This window comes from Notothenia rossii, assembly GCF_949606895.1.
Source record: "Notothenia rossii genome assembly, chromosome: 9".
NCBI classification, from domain to species: Eukaryota; Metazoa; Chordata; class Actinopteri; order Perciformes; family Nototheniidae; genus Notothenia; species Notothenia rossii.
In genome coordinates, this window is record NC_136907.1 from 48,130,181 (window position 1) to 48,145,207 (window position 15,027).

At 40.7% G+C, this 15,027-nt stretch overlaps 1 protein-coding gene and 1 long non-coding RNA gene across 3 annotated transcripts in view; both read left to right on the top strand.

The window, feature by feature from the left end:
• Nucleotides 1-15,027, top strand: part of LOC307019244 (cadherin-18-like) — a 323,849-nt gene that overhangs the window by 3,512 nt on the left and 305,310 nt on the right. The window contains exon 2 of one of the 2 annotated variants that reach the window (XM_079649977.1): nucleotides 7,535-10,734. The exons of the other annotated variant lie outside the window; for it this stretch is intronic. Coding sequence (XP_079506103.1) covers nucleotides 7,535-10,332 — 2,798 coding nt within the window. The 3' untranslated portion in view covers nucleotides 10,333-10,734. Of the gene's footprint in view, nucleotides 1-7,534; nucleotides 10,735-15,027 lie in introns of those variants that run through there. 2 annotated transcript variants of the gene reach the window in all.
• LOC307019252 lies at nucleotides 11,922-13,913 on the top strand. Its single transcript, XR_013802617.1, has 3 exons — nucleotides 11,922-12,212; nucleotides 12,299-12,374; nucleotides 12,455-13,913. It is a non-coding gene; the product is annotated as an uncharacterized lncRNA (long non-coding RNA).

The following is a 15,027-nucleotide window of genomic DNA, read 5'->3' on the forward strand; positions in this document are numbered from 1 at the left end:
AAGGCTCAAGGCCTCTTTAGGGGTCTGCAGGATATGCACCATTAACTAACAAGAATTTAACTGTATCTCTGAGGAAAACTTCTCTTGGAGTTCCCCTGTTAATTGCAAAAACCATTGATGATTAACCCAGAGACTCACCTGGAAACTGCAACAAGACTTTCTGAAAAATACTTCTCAACGGGCAATCACCCCACTCAAGCCAGAAGTCACAGGTTATGCTAAAAATGGGACATTATTAAAATGAATATACCAGAAATACACTGTATCAAACTTTCTGCCATAATACGTTACTTTAATACTTAAAATAAAGCCTCAATCATTGAAGTCTCCGGTTTGGGAACATTCTGGTTTCGCGGTTACGTACAAGGATGACGGACAAAGACAGGTGGACCGAACCAAAGCTGTTTGTCGGCATTGTTCAACTAAAATTGTTTACGCGGCTGGCAATACATCAAACTTGCACACTCATTTGAAAAGGCATCACCCGAACGTGTATATCACCGGGACCAAAAGAAAAAAGACTGAAGTGCAAACCCAACTCCCACTAGCATTTAAGCCTCCACCACTCGCAAAAAGTTCAGACCGAGCCAAAGCTATTACAAACGCCAAATATCCTTATGTTGCCATGTTAGCAAAGCGCTACCTGGCTGTGTCTGCTACCTCTGTCCCTAGCGAGAGGGTGTTCTCCACAGCAGGAGACATTGTTAGTGCCAGCAGATCTGCCCTTTCGGCAAGCAATGTGGACAAGTTAATTTTTCTTTAAAAAAACATGAAAATACAATGACAAGCAAGTCATAATGTCAAACTGGCTGCTTAGGTACAAGTACAGTACAGTTCAAATACAGATTATTTCAGTTCATCGAAATGCTGCACCTTAATGTTTATTTTATTATATTTTGTATTTATTTGAGTGAATATTCACAGTTTAATAATAATTAAAAACCCAAAACTAATAGTTTATGTTTTGTGACTACTAGTACAGTAAAGTTCAAATACAGATAATTTCAGTTCATCGAAATGCTTTATTTTATTATATTTTGTATTTATTTGAGTGAATACATTATTCACAGTTTAATAATAATAAAAATATATATATATATATGTTTTGTTATGTGAAAAAAAATTCTGCTGTACCGAAAACGTACCGAACCGTGACCAAAAAACCGAGGTACGTACCAAACCGACATTTTTGTGAACCGTTACACCCCTACTGTGCACAGATCATTTGACGACTTCACCCATTCAAGTGTAAGAAGCCAAATACTGCAATAAACAAGCATTAAGAGACAAACGTTGTTAGATCATGTTTGTGTAGCGGAGGTTAATGTAACGTTAGTTTAATATGCTCGTGAAATGCAAATCTCAAGTGACAAATTCAAAGTTACGAATACACAAACAGTGGACTACCGCCCTTACTAGTAGCTCTAAAATTTGAATTTATTTGAAGTTGGAGACTATGTGCTCCTGTTTCACCGGTAGCATTTCTACGCTCTTGGTGACTCTTATGACTCAAAATACTCATATGATCCGGATCTCTTCAATGACTGACTCAGAAGACCTTGAGTCCGTAAAAGGATCCGGATTTGCCATCTCTAATTTCTAACTGGGCAGTTTCAAGTTTTTAGTGGCCAAGGTGAGCTTTCCGCCAGGAGAGGTCATGGTTTCCCATGTCAACAGCCTTTCCAACAATATATCTATTAAATCTATCTAGTATAATGTGATCATCTGATAATCTTAAACTTCCTTCGTGTTTTTAACTCTAAACATCTCCCAGTCTAATCTTTATTAGTAGTCTTTTTTATGAAAATCTGACAATATTGGCACCAGGTGAATGTTCCAGTTCTAAGATCTATTCTTTATTTGTTTCTGAAACATGATTTACTAGAAAAATGTAATGTGTTTATTTGATAGACAAAATGACAAAAACGAATTGGTTTGTAGATAGTATTTTATATTTGCAAACCACACTGTATTTGTTAGAGAATCATAGGGCATTTGTAAAACACGTTTAGTTTGTTGGTGGACTGGCTGTTTAGAACAGTCAAAATTATCACAAAAAGGTCAAACAACATGTTGGCTGAACTACTTATTCCGTGGCCTGGGGCCTTATTTATAAACGGTGCGTACGCTCAAAAGATGGCGTACGCCAGTTTCTACGCAATGTTTGCGAATTATAAAAAACAAACTTGACGGGAAAATGTGCGCTCCTCCTAAACTCTGACCCATGCGTACGCACTAAGCACAAAAACGGGAGGGACGAGAAACTGCGACACCGTTGGCAGAAGGAAGAATGGAGAGAAATATGTGGAAATAATACCATAAATAAAATGTTACCTCTCATTCATCATATATGAATAATTCATTTTCACAAATTGATTAAAGCCAATCTTAAAATGATTAAACAAACGCCTGTTTGAGACTCCTCAGTGCACACAAAAACATAACTTGGAGAAATAAATAAATACGGAGATGTTATTGATCACCCCTCGATTATGTTTTCTTGTTAAGAAATGTATTCTCATAAATGATGCGGTAAACAGAAGGACAGAATGACTTTAAACTGACGCCGTTTTGTATTTCTATAGGTTGTACGAGCATGGATTTATATACCATCATGTTTAATCATGTTTTATGCCGTTCGCCAATAGCCTACTTGATAAGTCGCTTGTAAAACACAGGAGGTATGGAAACTAAGGCCCCAGCCACACGAGTACGATAACGGTCGTATCTGCTACAGTTCACTAACAGATAGACGGTTAGGCCACACGAGGCCGACATGGAAACGCAGAAAACGATAACGATAACGGGTCCCAAGGTGGGTAGATCTACCAACGAAACGCTCTGGGGGGGCAAACGGCTCCGTGTCTACGCCTATACGATCATTTCCTGATAACGATGACGCAATAGCCCCAGTGTCTTCGAGCCAGGTCCCGGTATCTCGCAGGACAGTGCACCCAGCAGGAGCTTCCATAAACGCGAGTGAAGTCTAATCGGACAGGAGAGAAGACACGCAGCTCTGCATGATAACCTGCAGCTCCGCCCGCTGTGATGGAGCGATGAGCAGAACTAAACACACACTTCAAGTTAGATCATCACCCTTAGCTATTTTAATTACCTCTCAAACTGCCTAAACTAGTTATAAATATGTTTATTTTTACTGTCGGGTCACTCATTACTGGATCAGCCAGCTGCATGAGACCACGGATACTGACGGGCTGTCAGGAGAGGGGGAGGAAAAGAGAGGCCCCGTCACCCGTGTATTATTCTTATATTATTATATAGAGTCATTATTCATTTGTTTTAAAGCTCAATAAATAACAAAGAAGACCTTTGACCGGCACTTTTCTAATTGTGTACGGAATATTTCAACTTTAAAGGCGACCTATCATGCAAAATGCACTTTTGTACATCTTTTATACATGAATATGTGTCTCCGGTGTTCCAGGAAACTCACCAAGTGTCAGAAAACACAACCCTCTCTATTTTCCTCCATACCCAAATCTCTTAAAAAGGGTCTGCAACAGATCTGATACAGACTGATCCAGATTTGAACACTTCTATGACGTCACAGAAGTGGCGCTACGGCTATTGGGCCAACTCCACCAATCAGGAGGAGACAGCCACGGACATTGCCGTTCGAAAGCGCTGGAGACGCTGTAGTACACATGCCAGGCCTGTAGATGGTGCTGTTCTCACATAATCAGCCCATGCAAAGACAGTGTTAAAGGTCACATGTCATGGCCATTTCCACTGATCATAATTCCATTGTTGAGGTATACTAAAATAGAAAAATACTGTGCAATTTTCCAAACTCACATTGGTTTCGCATACAGCATCTCTGTAAAGTATGTGTATTCAGCAGTATTCACTTTCTCCACTAAACGGCTTGCTGCAGCTCCCCCCCGCCCCCCTCCGTGATTTCCTTGTTTAGCAATACACAGCCAAACACAGCCAAACTCAACCTGAACACACACAAAGTCACAGCCGAAATAAAAACAATAAGTGTGGCTTGATATTGAGTAAGAAAAAGGTTTATAGGTTGATAAACGCTGTGAGAATGGGTCTGCAGAGAGAATTTCGCGCGATCCCAATCCCAACTGTCTGTTATCAGCCTGCAGCAGGGAGCAGAAATCAGCAGGGCTGCCTGCACTGAGTGCGTGTGTGGATTGGTCAATTTGGACCAATCAGCGGGGGCTTAACATAACGGCTCCACGGATTGGCCCATTTAGTTCCGGTAAGCACGTACCCGGAAGAATCAAATGGATGATGACGTCATGATGACGTTTCACCAACGAGGCGTTTTGGGGAGGTATTTCCTGTTTTAGAGTTTTACTCGCTACAGGGTGTACTTTGAGGGTTTTGACTCTGCACACCGTTTACATGCAGAAAAACCTTCATAACACACAAGGGGATGGGTAATAACCGGAAAAGCATGACATGTGACCTTTAAGTTGAGCGAAATGAGGAATGGCTCAAATGCATGATCTGTTTGGTATTTTGAAAAATAAAAAGTATAAAAATGCCTTATATAGGTATGGTCCTACACTATATTATTCAAATATAGCATGATAGGTCCACTTTAACGGACATGTTGACCGGCGAAACCCCACCTCTGCTGCTAAATCCAGCGCGGAGAATAAACAGAAGGGCAACCATGGCAACCATGCATTTGCGAGAAGTCTTCTTCGCTGCTTTTGGTGTATTTTGGGGCCGAAGTACAGCGCCACTTACAGGCCTGGCATATGTACTACAGCGTCTCCAGCGCTTTCGAGCGGTCTCGTGTGAACGGACACATTTCTGGTGCCTGTTTCGTGTGGACGGAAAACTTTTTTGATAACGATTGCGGTCCGTTTGCGTTATCGTCCTCGGGTGGCTCCAGCCTAAGAACACCATATGTGGTAAATTGTACAGCTAATATAATAACACATTAGTTGTATTTCCTTTAACTGGTGGATTGTGGATACATAGTTGCTGATCGACAGCTGGAACACAAACCACCAAATACAAAAAAAAATATTCAGATCCAGTCGTCATGACTCCACTCCGGAGGGATTCCCCGATCATTTCTTAGAGTTTCTCATCAAGGGGGCGTCTCCTGTAGGAATAATTATAAGGAAATAAGTTTCCTGTGTTAAAGTCATTGTATTTATAGCCCGATATCACACAAGCTAAGGGCATAGATATGTCTCATAATTATTTGTGTGAACATAAAAATTATTTGTGTGTAAATATGTGATTTGTAAATGTAAAACAACATCCACAAATGCATTTAAAAGATTTGCAAACTCACAAATAAATGTACAAGTGTAAAACGGATCTGCAAATACGCTAAATATTTTCACAAATAAAAAATAGATCTGTGAATATCTCTAACATTTACAACTTTCGATCAGGCATTTGTGAATCCATTTTGTATTTGTCGCTTGCGGATCTCAAATCTCTGCTCGCGGATCTCACATTTCTGCTTGTGGATCGTCTTTTTACACACACAGAATTTTGAGACATATTTTCCGCTGGTCTCTGCTAAAATCTACTCGTGTCAATCGGTTATTTTCTGAAACCACGTGATGGCCCGCTGATGACGACATTTCCGCATGATTTCAAAGTAAGAGCATGATGGGCTCTGTTTTTTTATTATAATGAACAGCGGAACGTTAGATGCATTCTTTATCACCATCACCATCATCATCATCAACGCCATCATGTTATAGTGATACAGTTAGTTTGTGTTATTGGTTCAATATAGCATATATCGAGCACTTTCGTTGATGTTGAAGTACAGGCTATATGCCACTTTCGGATCCCGGGGGGAGCAGCTGGCAGTGAAGCAGCCCAGATAAAACTCTTTCTTCATTGTTTGTTGTGTATTCAGTCAAGCGGCCGCGGGTCAAAGTTACAAAGCACTTCACATCTTATTAATCGGCCTAATTTTACCTTACCAGTGCAGTAATAAAGTAATCTGTAGAAAAGCACCGTATTTAGTTTAGCCTTCATAGTAAGGCTACATTAAATGTTATAATATTCATTGTGTCCTTTCTACTATATGCATATATTCCTGTCTATTGCTTTCATTTGCATTTAATGTTATTGTGTTTATACTTGTTTACACACATTTCACAATTTGGGATGAATGAAGTATCTATATAACCCCTTGCCCTTACTCCTCCTAGCTTAGCACTTTCTACTTTTGTTGTTATTTTTGTTTTACTTGCTTGTAAGCGCTTTGAGCACCAGGAAAAGCGCTTTATAAATGTAATTTATTATTATTATTATATATGATATCCATCTATCTATCCATATATCTATCTATCTATCTATATATCTATCTATCTATCTATCCATCTCTATATCTATCTATCTATCTATCTGTACCTGCATAGTACAGGACTTAAATACATTGTAAATATTATATCAATCCTAAAATATATTTTTCTAACATATCATTTGAAAGTGCTTCAAACAAATGTGGGATATTCATTTGATAAAAGTAATTGACAAAGAAATTAACGATTGTCATATTTTATTATGTAGGACACAGAACTGGACTGTAATCAAGTAAACTTACTTAATAACACATTCCACATACTTGTTCTTTGCGTCAGTGTTTCAATGTTATATTTTATTCTACTCTGTATAATTTATTCTACTCTGTATAATTGTTCTGTAGTTATTGTAGCTAAAACGGCGATTTCTGAGAGATTTTAAAATCTCAGATCTGCTCAAAGTCCAGCAGCTGTAACTCAGGTCTCAGTGAGTCACGCCCCTCAAGTGTGCATTCCAAGAGGTAGGAAGACTCTGCTGATTGCGTGAAGTGCAAAATGCTTCCCAGCCGAAAAACATTTTAAATAGCGCATTTCAAATCAGAATAACTGAGTGTGCATCCAGACTCGGTGAGGACACTATCGATACTGACTCAGCAATCACTGTAAGTTATATTCTTGTTTAAATAGACTTCTCTGTTTCATTTATTCTACTCTGTATAATTGTTCTGTAGTTATTGTAGCTAAAACGGCGATTTCTGAGAGATTTTAAAATCTCAGATCTGCTCAAAGTCCAGCAGCTGTAACTCAGGTCTCAGTGAGTCACGCCCCTCAAGTGTGCATTCCAAGAGGTAGGAAGACTCTGCTGTCGCCCATCAGCAGAAAATAGTTAACTAATTACAGCGGCGTGCCCCCAAAGCTGTGAGAACTGAGCAATCAGGTATCCATCTTAGGTTGCATTTTCCTGGAGCGTCAGCTTCAGCGTCAGCCAGACGAAGACTGACAAAGATATTAAGAGTCCTGTGGGAGTCACGTGGGAGGCAAAGAGGAGGCAAATCCTACTCTGATTGCGCCAAGTATCGCTGGTGTTATTTAGTTTTATTCAATTCTCTTGGGTTCTCTAGCCCCTCATGCTATAATCATGTGTATTTTCTGCATTCCTGTTCATGTGTCTTCTCGCAATTATCACTGGCCCCGTGTTTCTCCTAATCGATTTCACCGGCCTGCTCTCGTCTATCCCACATGCTCCACTGAGATCCAACATCTCGTTTCAGGGGGCCTGTGGAACTGCCAGTCAGCTGTCCCTAAGGCTGACTTCATCTCTGGCTACGCTTCCCTGCAGTCTCTGGATTTCCTTGCTCTCACGGAGACCTGGATCACTCCATCCAACACATCCACCCCAGCAGCTCTCTCCACAGCATATTCCTTCTCCCATACACCCAGACCCTCTGGCAGAGGAGGTGGCACTGGTCTCCTGCTCTCTCCCAAATGGAGCTTTTCCCTCTTCAAGCTACCTAATTTCACTCCTTCTACCTTTGAATTCCATGCCGTCACAGTAACCCATCCTATACAATTAACCATTGTTGTTCTCTACCGTCCACCAGGCGCCTTGGGGGACTTCTTGGAGGAATTAGATAATCTCCTCTCACACATCCCTGAAACTGGCCCTCCCGCTGTACTTCTCGGAGATTTCAACCTCCAGACAGGGAAGATATCTGAACTAACATCTCTGTTAACCACCTTTGCTTTCTCACTGTCTCCATCCCCACCAACTCATAAAGCTGGCAATGTCCTTGATCTCATATTCTCAAGGAACTGCTCTACTTCTAACCTCTCTGTAAACCCGCTCCACACATCCGATCACTTCTTCATTTCATTCTCTCTACCCCTTTCCAAACATAACAACCTAATCTCTTCTAACTCTGCTCCTGTCCGCCGTAACCTCCGTTCCCTCTCCCCCTCTACCTTTGCCTCATCGGTGCTCTCAGCCCTCCCTTCCTCTGACTCGTTCCAACTCCTGCCTCCAAATGCTGCTGCAAAAACTCTCCTCTCTACTCTCTCATCCTCTCTGGACTCTCTCTGTCCTCTCACATCGCGGCCGGCTCGTCAGTCCCCTCCTGCTCCCTGGCTAAATGACGCACTGCGTGCTAATAGAACCATCCTTCGGGCAGCAGAGCGGAAATGGTGGAAATCCAAACACCATGACGACCTCCTAACCTATCAGGCTCTCCTCTCCTCTTTCTCTGCTTCCATCTCTCAGGCAAAAAGCACTTTCTTTCAAGATAAGATCCAATCTTCCTATTCCAATCCCAAAAAACTATTTTCTATCTTCTCCACCCTCTTGGACCCTCCCAAAGCACCTCCCCCCTCCTCCCTTCTGTCAAGTGACTTTGTTAACCACTTTGAAAAAAAGGTTGATGATATTCGCTCTTCCTTTTCTGACTCACCTTTACTCACCGCTGGGTCACCAGACCCTCCCTTCACCCACACACTGACCTCCTTCTCCCCTCTCTCTCCAAGTGAGGTTCTTACCCTCGTTACCTCTGCCCGTCCTACCACCTGTTCTCTGGACCCTATCCCCTCAAACCTCCTTCAGACTATCGCTCCTGATATTCTACCATTTCTCACCCATTTCATCAACACTTCTCTAACTTCTGGTCACTTTCCAAACAGTCTCAAGGAGGCAAGAGTAAACCCTCTCCTTAAGAAACCCACTCTCAATCCGTCTGATGTTATTAACTACAGGCCCGTCTCTCTCCTCCCGTTCCTGTCTAAAACACTTGAACGCGCTGTCTTTAAACAACTCTCCTGTTATCTCCATCAGAACAACCTTCTGGATCCGCACCAGTCTGGTTTCAAGGCAGGTCACTCAACAGAAACTGCTCTCCTTGCTGTCTCTGATGAACTGCACACTGCTAAAGCAGCCTCCCTCTCCTCTGTCATCATCCTTCTGGACCTGTCTGCTGCATTCGACACAGTGAACCATCGGATCCTCCTTCGCACTCTCCAAGAACTTGGAGTTTCAGGCACTGCACTTTCCCTCCTCACCTCATACCTCAACGACCGCACCTACAGGGTTACTTGGAGAGGGTCCGAGTCCGACCCTTGTCAATTAACTACAGGGGTCCCTCAGGGCTCGGTTCTTGGTCCCCTCCTCTTCTCCCTGTACACAAACTCGCTCGGGTCTGTCATTAGCCCGCATGGTTTTTCATACCACTGCTACGCTGACGACACCCAACTAATTCTGTCCTTTCCCCGCTCAGAGACCCAGGTCGTCGCACGCATCTCTGCTTGCCTAGCAGACATCTCTCGGTGGATGTCTGCTCATCACCTCAAGCTCAACCTTGACAAGACTGAACTGCTCTTCCTTCCGGGAAAAGATTGTCCCACTCTTGACCTAACAATCAACATCGGCACCTCTGTTGTTTCCCCGACTCAGACTGCAAGGAATCTGGGTGTGGTCCTAGATAACAAATTGTCCTTCACTGCAAACATCGCTGCTACAACCCGCTGCTGCAGATACACTCTTTACAACATCAGGAGGATACGTCCCCAGCTGACCCAGACATCAGCGCAGATTCTGGTCCAGGCTCTCGTCATCTCACGCCTAGACTACTGCAACTCCCTCCTGGCTGGTCTACCTGCATGTGCCATCCGACCTCTGCAGCTCATCCAGAATGCAGCGGCTCGTCTGGTCTTCAACCTTCCCAAATTCTCCCACACCACACCGCTCCTCCGCTCCCTTCACTGGCTTCCAGTAACTGCTAGAATCCACTTCAAGACACTGGTACTTGCGTACCATGCTGTGAATGGATCTGGCCCTTCCTACATCCAGGACATGGTTAAACCGTACACCCCAGCACGTGCACTCCGCTCTGCATCAGCCAAACAGCTCGCTGCACCCGCACTGCGAGGGGGACCCAAGTTCCCGTCAGCAAAAACACGTGGGTTTGCTATCCTGGCTCCAAAATGGTGGAATGAGCTCCCCATTGAAATCAGGACAGCAGATAGCTTACACATCTTTCGACGCAAACTGAAAACTCATCTCTTTAGACTCCACTTCGAGCGATAGAATTACTAACAAAGCACTTATATACTAATAAAGGGCTGGCTTTCTAAATGCCAGTTGAGTAGCACTTGAAATGTTTGGCTCTATGAAACCTGATGTACTTATATGATTCTGTTTTCTTAAAGGTTGTATCTTCCTGGTCGAATGCACTTATTGTAAGTCGCTTTGGATAAAAGCGTCAGCTAAATGCAATGTAATGTAATGTAATGTTATAACCATATAAATTATTAAAACAATTAAAATACATGCCCTACCGTTGATTGTGCACACTTTTGCCTGAAATTAATCTGCCACTGCCAGGCCCACGCATAGTCAATATAAATATAAGTAATTATATTCTTTCATCTGATTTAACCAAATGCTGTTATGGCCCACGCATAGTCAATATAAATATAAGTAATTATATTCTTTCATCTGATTTAACCAAATGCTGTTATGGCTACTGAGTGTTCTAGTTTTTCTCATGCACTAATGCATCACACAAAAACACTGCAGCCAGTAGATGGCGGTAGTACCCTCGGGGCTTAGAGCACTGCGCCGTTTTGATACAGTGATCGACTTGGGCTTGGCAGACATACCTCGATACAAGAGACCAACTTTCAAGATGGACAACCCAAATCAACCGAATCAACCCCCTGTGAGTTCCATCTTTTTTAAATATGTTTTATTTTATTTAAGATCCAGCGAATGTTTTTTAAATTTCACATTTTAAAAAGGTGTGTAATGTTTAGCATATTTCCCAAATTACTTTTAAGCTAATGCTACCTGGCCACATGCCTGTTAGCCAACACTAGCTGGCTTAACAGATAACATATTCAATTAAATTCTGAAGTAAAATTCCTTTTATGTTTTTGATATCACTTTAACTATAAATTCCACTTTATGTAATTTGTTTTAATTTTTTTACATAAAATATGTCGTTACATGGACATGAATATGGTAATTATGCTTTCTAGGATTGATGTTGTTCTGTCTATTTTTGAGCATGAAGATAACCCAAATATGTTAGTTGGTTGGTCTACACTACAGACATGGAAAGAAACCATTGTGTGTAACTATATCCAGCACACATATCTACCTTATTATCCCGCCAACAAGTTATCTGCACAATTACCTGAAAATGCAAGTAGCGACTTAGGAGCTAAGACTAAGAGTCATATTGGTGTACATTTTTAAAGCTAAGCAGCAATAGTAGGTAGGAACACATATTAACAAAACACCTCCTTGAGCCAAGTGACTTAACAAAAATACAAACAATGTGGACCGATGTGAATGACAGTGTTAAAGGACCAGCATAGCCGCTAAGTGAGTTTACGTGATGAGCAAGTTTTTTCCTGTAAAAATCACGGCTCCGACTCAAAAATTATTCAGTAATCAGTACCATGTTCAGATTTAGATTTTAACGAAGTACAGTATGTGAATTACTTGAATAACTATGCTCATGTAAACACCCTATCCCAAATATGATCATTACCAGGATAAACTCATAAGCCGCATGAACGGGTTGTATTGTCAATGTAGACAACAGAGACAAAGCAACGCAAATAAGTGAATTGGTATATTCTGTGTCATTAACAACTTTTTGAATTACCTTGGGAAATCCTCAAAGTAATATACTCAAAGTAATTTAATTAACATTCATTCTTCATTGCTTTAGACTTTTCCCTGGACACTTCGGAAGAGATGGACCAAGACCAAAAAGAGGCCAAAAAAGATTTGCACATCCTCCAAAACCCAGGATGGTAAAAAGTGTGAAGCTCAGTGTTGTCGCTCTGCCAAAGCCATCAAATAAAACTCCAAATGCAAGCACCGACTTGAAAATGATGCAGGCTGGCCTTGGCAAAAGATGTGTGCTAATCCGAGAGGATGCTGACCATAGTGAGGTAAAACCAAGTTTAATTATTTTTTATATAAATTGGAATGCATTTAATCCATACATGCTCTAAACTATTTGCATTCTTACATTCAGATCCGTGCTATCTTTGAAATTGAGTTTCCCAAGCTGGAGTCCCTCAACGGAGATTGGCTGTTCTCTAAGGCTACAGGTAGAGGTGTTATATTAATATCGGGATCACATAATTATTTTTTACCACATTTAAACATTGTTAACCAATTTTTGTGACAGAGATTACAGATCCCCTACATTGACTGGGAGGCCAGTGGTCATCTGCGTAAGGAACGCTCGGGAATAGTTGTTCCTGTCACCCGGAGTCCTCTGAGTGATCAACAGATAGAACACCTTAATGCCAATATTGACCCAATGTTACCATCAGATTCCTTTGGAAAGGACATCTACTTGAACACATTACAGTTGGTTCTCTTTATGACTGGAAATTAAGAGCAATGGATCCATGGACTACCAGTAGCAGACAAAGTATTCAGATACTTGACATAAGTAAAAGTCTTGCCTTTATAGTCTTACTTAAGTAAAGGTATGTAAGTACTAGCAAAATTGACTTACATTTGAAGTACTCATTAGGCTTTTAAAGGTTCTCTGTATGTGTTTTGATTATATAGCTGCATTAATGTGTATGTGTCATGTCACTCATGTAAATGTTTATGGTTAATATTGACAAAACTTTTGTAGTGCTTTTTATACTGTTGGCTGGTTTAATGTATACCAATGCATTGTATTCTCATAAATGATTATCTATGTTTCTCAGAGAAACAGCCCTGTTTCCAGCATTGTGACTATGTATTTGCAAAGGATGATAAAAGCAAAAACAATCTAATCATAAAATTAAATAAAGTTGTTGCATAAATGAAGTGGAGTAAAAAGTAAGAATAATTCCCTCTTAATCCATAAAATGGAAATACTAATAAGTAAAGTAAGTTTACTTGACGACAGTCCAGTCCCGTATCCTACATAATAAAATATGACAATCATGAATGTCTTTCTTTTTATGAAATCAGTATCCCACATTTGTTTTAAACACTTGCAAATGATATATGCTAGAAACCAATGGATTGATATAATATTTACAATGTAAAGTCATGTACTCTGCAGGTGCTGGTAAAGAGCAATACAATGACAAAACCTTTCCAAACAAAACAACTAGTAGGTAGGTACGTAGGCAGGTAGGTAGGTAGGCAGGTAGGTAGGTAGGTAGGCAGGCAGACAGATAGATAGATAGATAGACAGACAGATAGATAGATAGATAGATAGACAGACAGACAGACGGATAGATAGATAGATAGATAGATGGATATCATATATAGATAGATACTTCATTCATCCCAAATTGTGAAATGTGTGTAAACAAGTATAAACACAATAACATTAAATACAAATGAAAGCAATAGACAGGAATATATGCATATAGAGTAGAAAGGACACAATCAATCAATCAATCAATGTTTATTTATATAGCCCAATATCACAAATGTTACATTTGTCTCAGTGGACTTCATAGTTTGTACAGAATATCAGTATGACAATACGACACCCTCTGTCCTTAGACCCTCACATCGTACAAGGAAAAACTTCCAGAGAAAACCCACAGTTTAAAGGGAAAAATGGGAGAAACCTCAGGGAGAGCAACAGAGGAGGGATCCCTCTCCCAGGACGGACAGACGTGCAATAGATGCCGTGTGTAAATTGAAATGGATAATACATTTGCAACATAGGTAGTCCAAATGTTTGGAAATGCATGTGTGTATAATAGGAAGATGAATCCACGAGGATATCCATCCAGGACTTATGATCCAGGACCACATCCACGACTCAAGATCCAGAACTCGCGATCCATGACACAGGACCGCAGGATCATCCATGACTCCGGATCCCGGCGTATATAGACACCAAAAAGAAAGAAATTTGGGGAAGCTGGGTTAATCGGAACATGAGAGTACACAGGTATAGACAGAGAGAAGGAAGAAGTAAGATGTCCCCCGACAAACTAAGCCTATATCAGCAAAACTAGGGGCTGAATCTAATCAGCCCTAACTATAAGCTTTATCAAAAAGGAAGGTCTTAAGCGCACTATGTTGTGTTTTAAAGCCAGACTGAAAATCTTCAAATAAATCATAGTTTTTTAAGTAATCACACAGCTGTTTTGCGACTGCTTTCTCAAGAATTTTTGAGAGGAACGGAAGATTGGAAATAGGTCTATAGTTGGCTAAAACCTCTGGATCGAGGTTGTGTTTTTTAAGAAGCGGTTTTATCACTGCTACTTTGAATGATTGTGGAACATAGCCTGATAATAAAGACATATTCACAATATTTAATAAAGAAGTGCTAATTAATGGAAAAACTTCTTTTAACAGCTTAGTTGGAATCGGGTCTAAGATACACGTTGATGGTTTAGAAGAGAGAATCATTGAATTTAATTGTTCAAGGTTTATGGCTGAAAAGCATTCTAGTTTACTATCTAGTGTAATATTAGAACTTACGTTTCCGAGAGCTGTTGATAACACTATACTGGTCAAAGGCAAGAGGTCATCGATTTTGTTTCTAAGAGTAACAATTTTATCGTTAAAAAAGCACATAAAATCATTACTACTGAGTGCTATGGGAATAGAAGGCTCAGTCGAGCTGTGGCTCTCTGTCAGCCTGGCTACAGTGCTGAAAAGAAATCTTGCATTATTCTTATTCTCATCTATTAATGAAGAGTAGTATGCTGCTCCCGCTTTACGCAGTGCTTTCTTATATTCATTGAGAGTGATATGCCAAATTAAACGAGATTCTTCAAGTTTAGT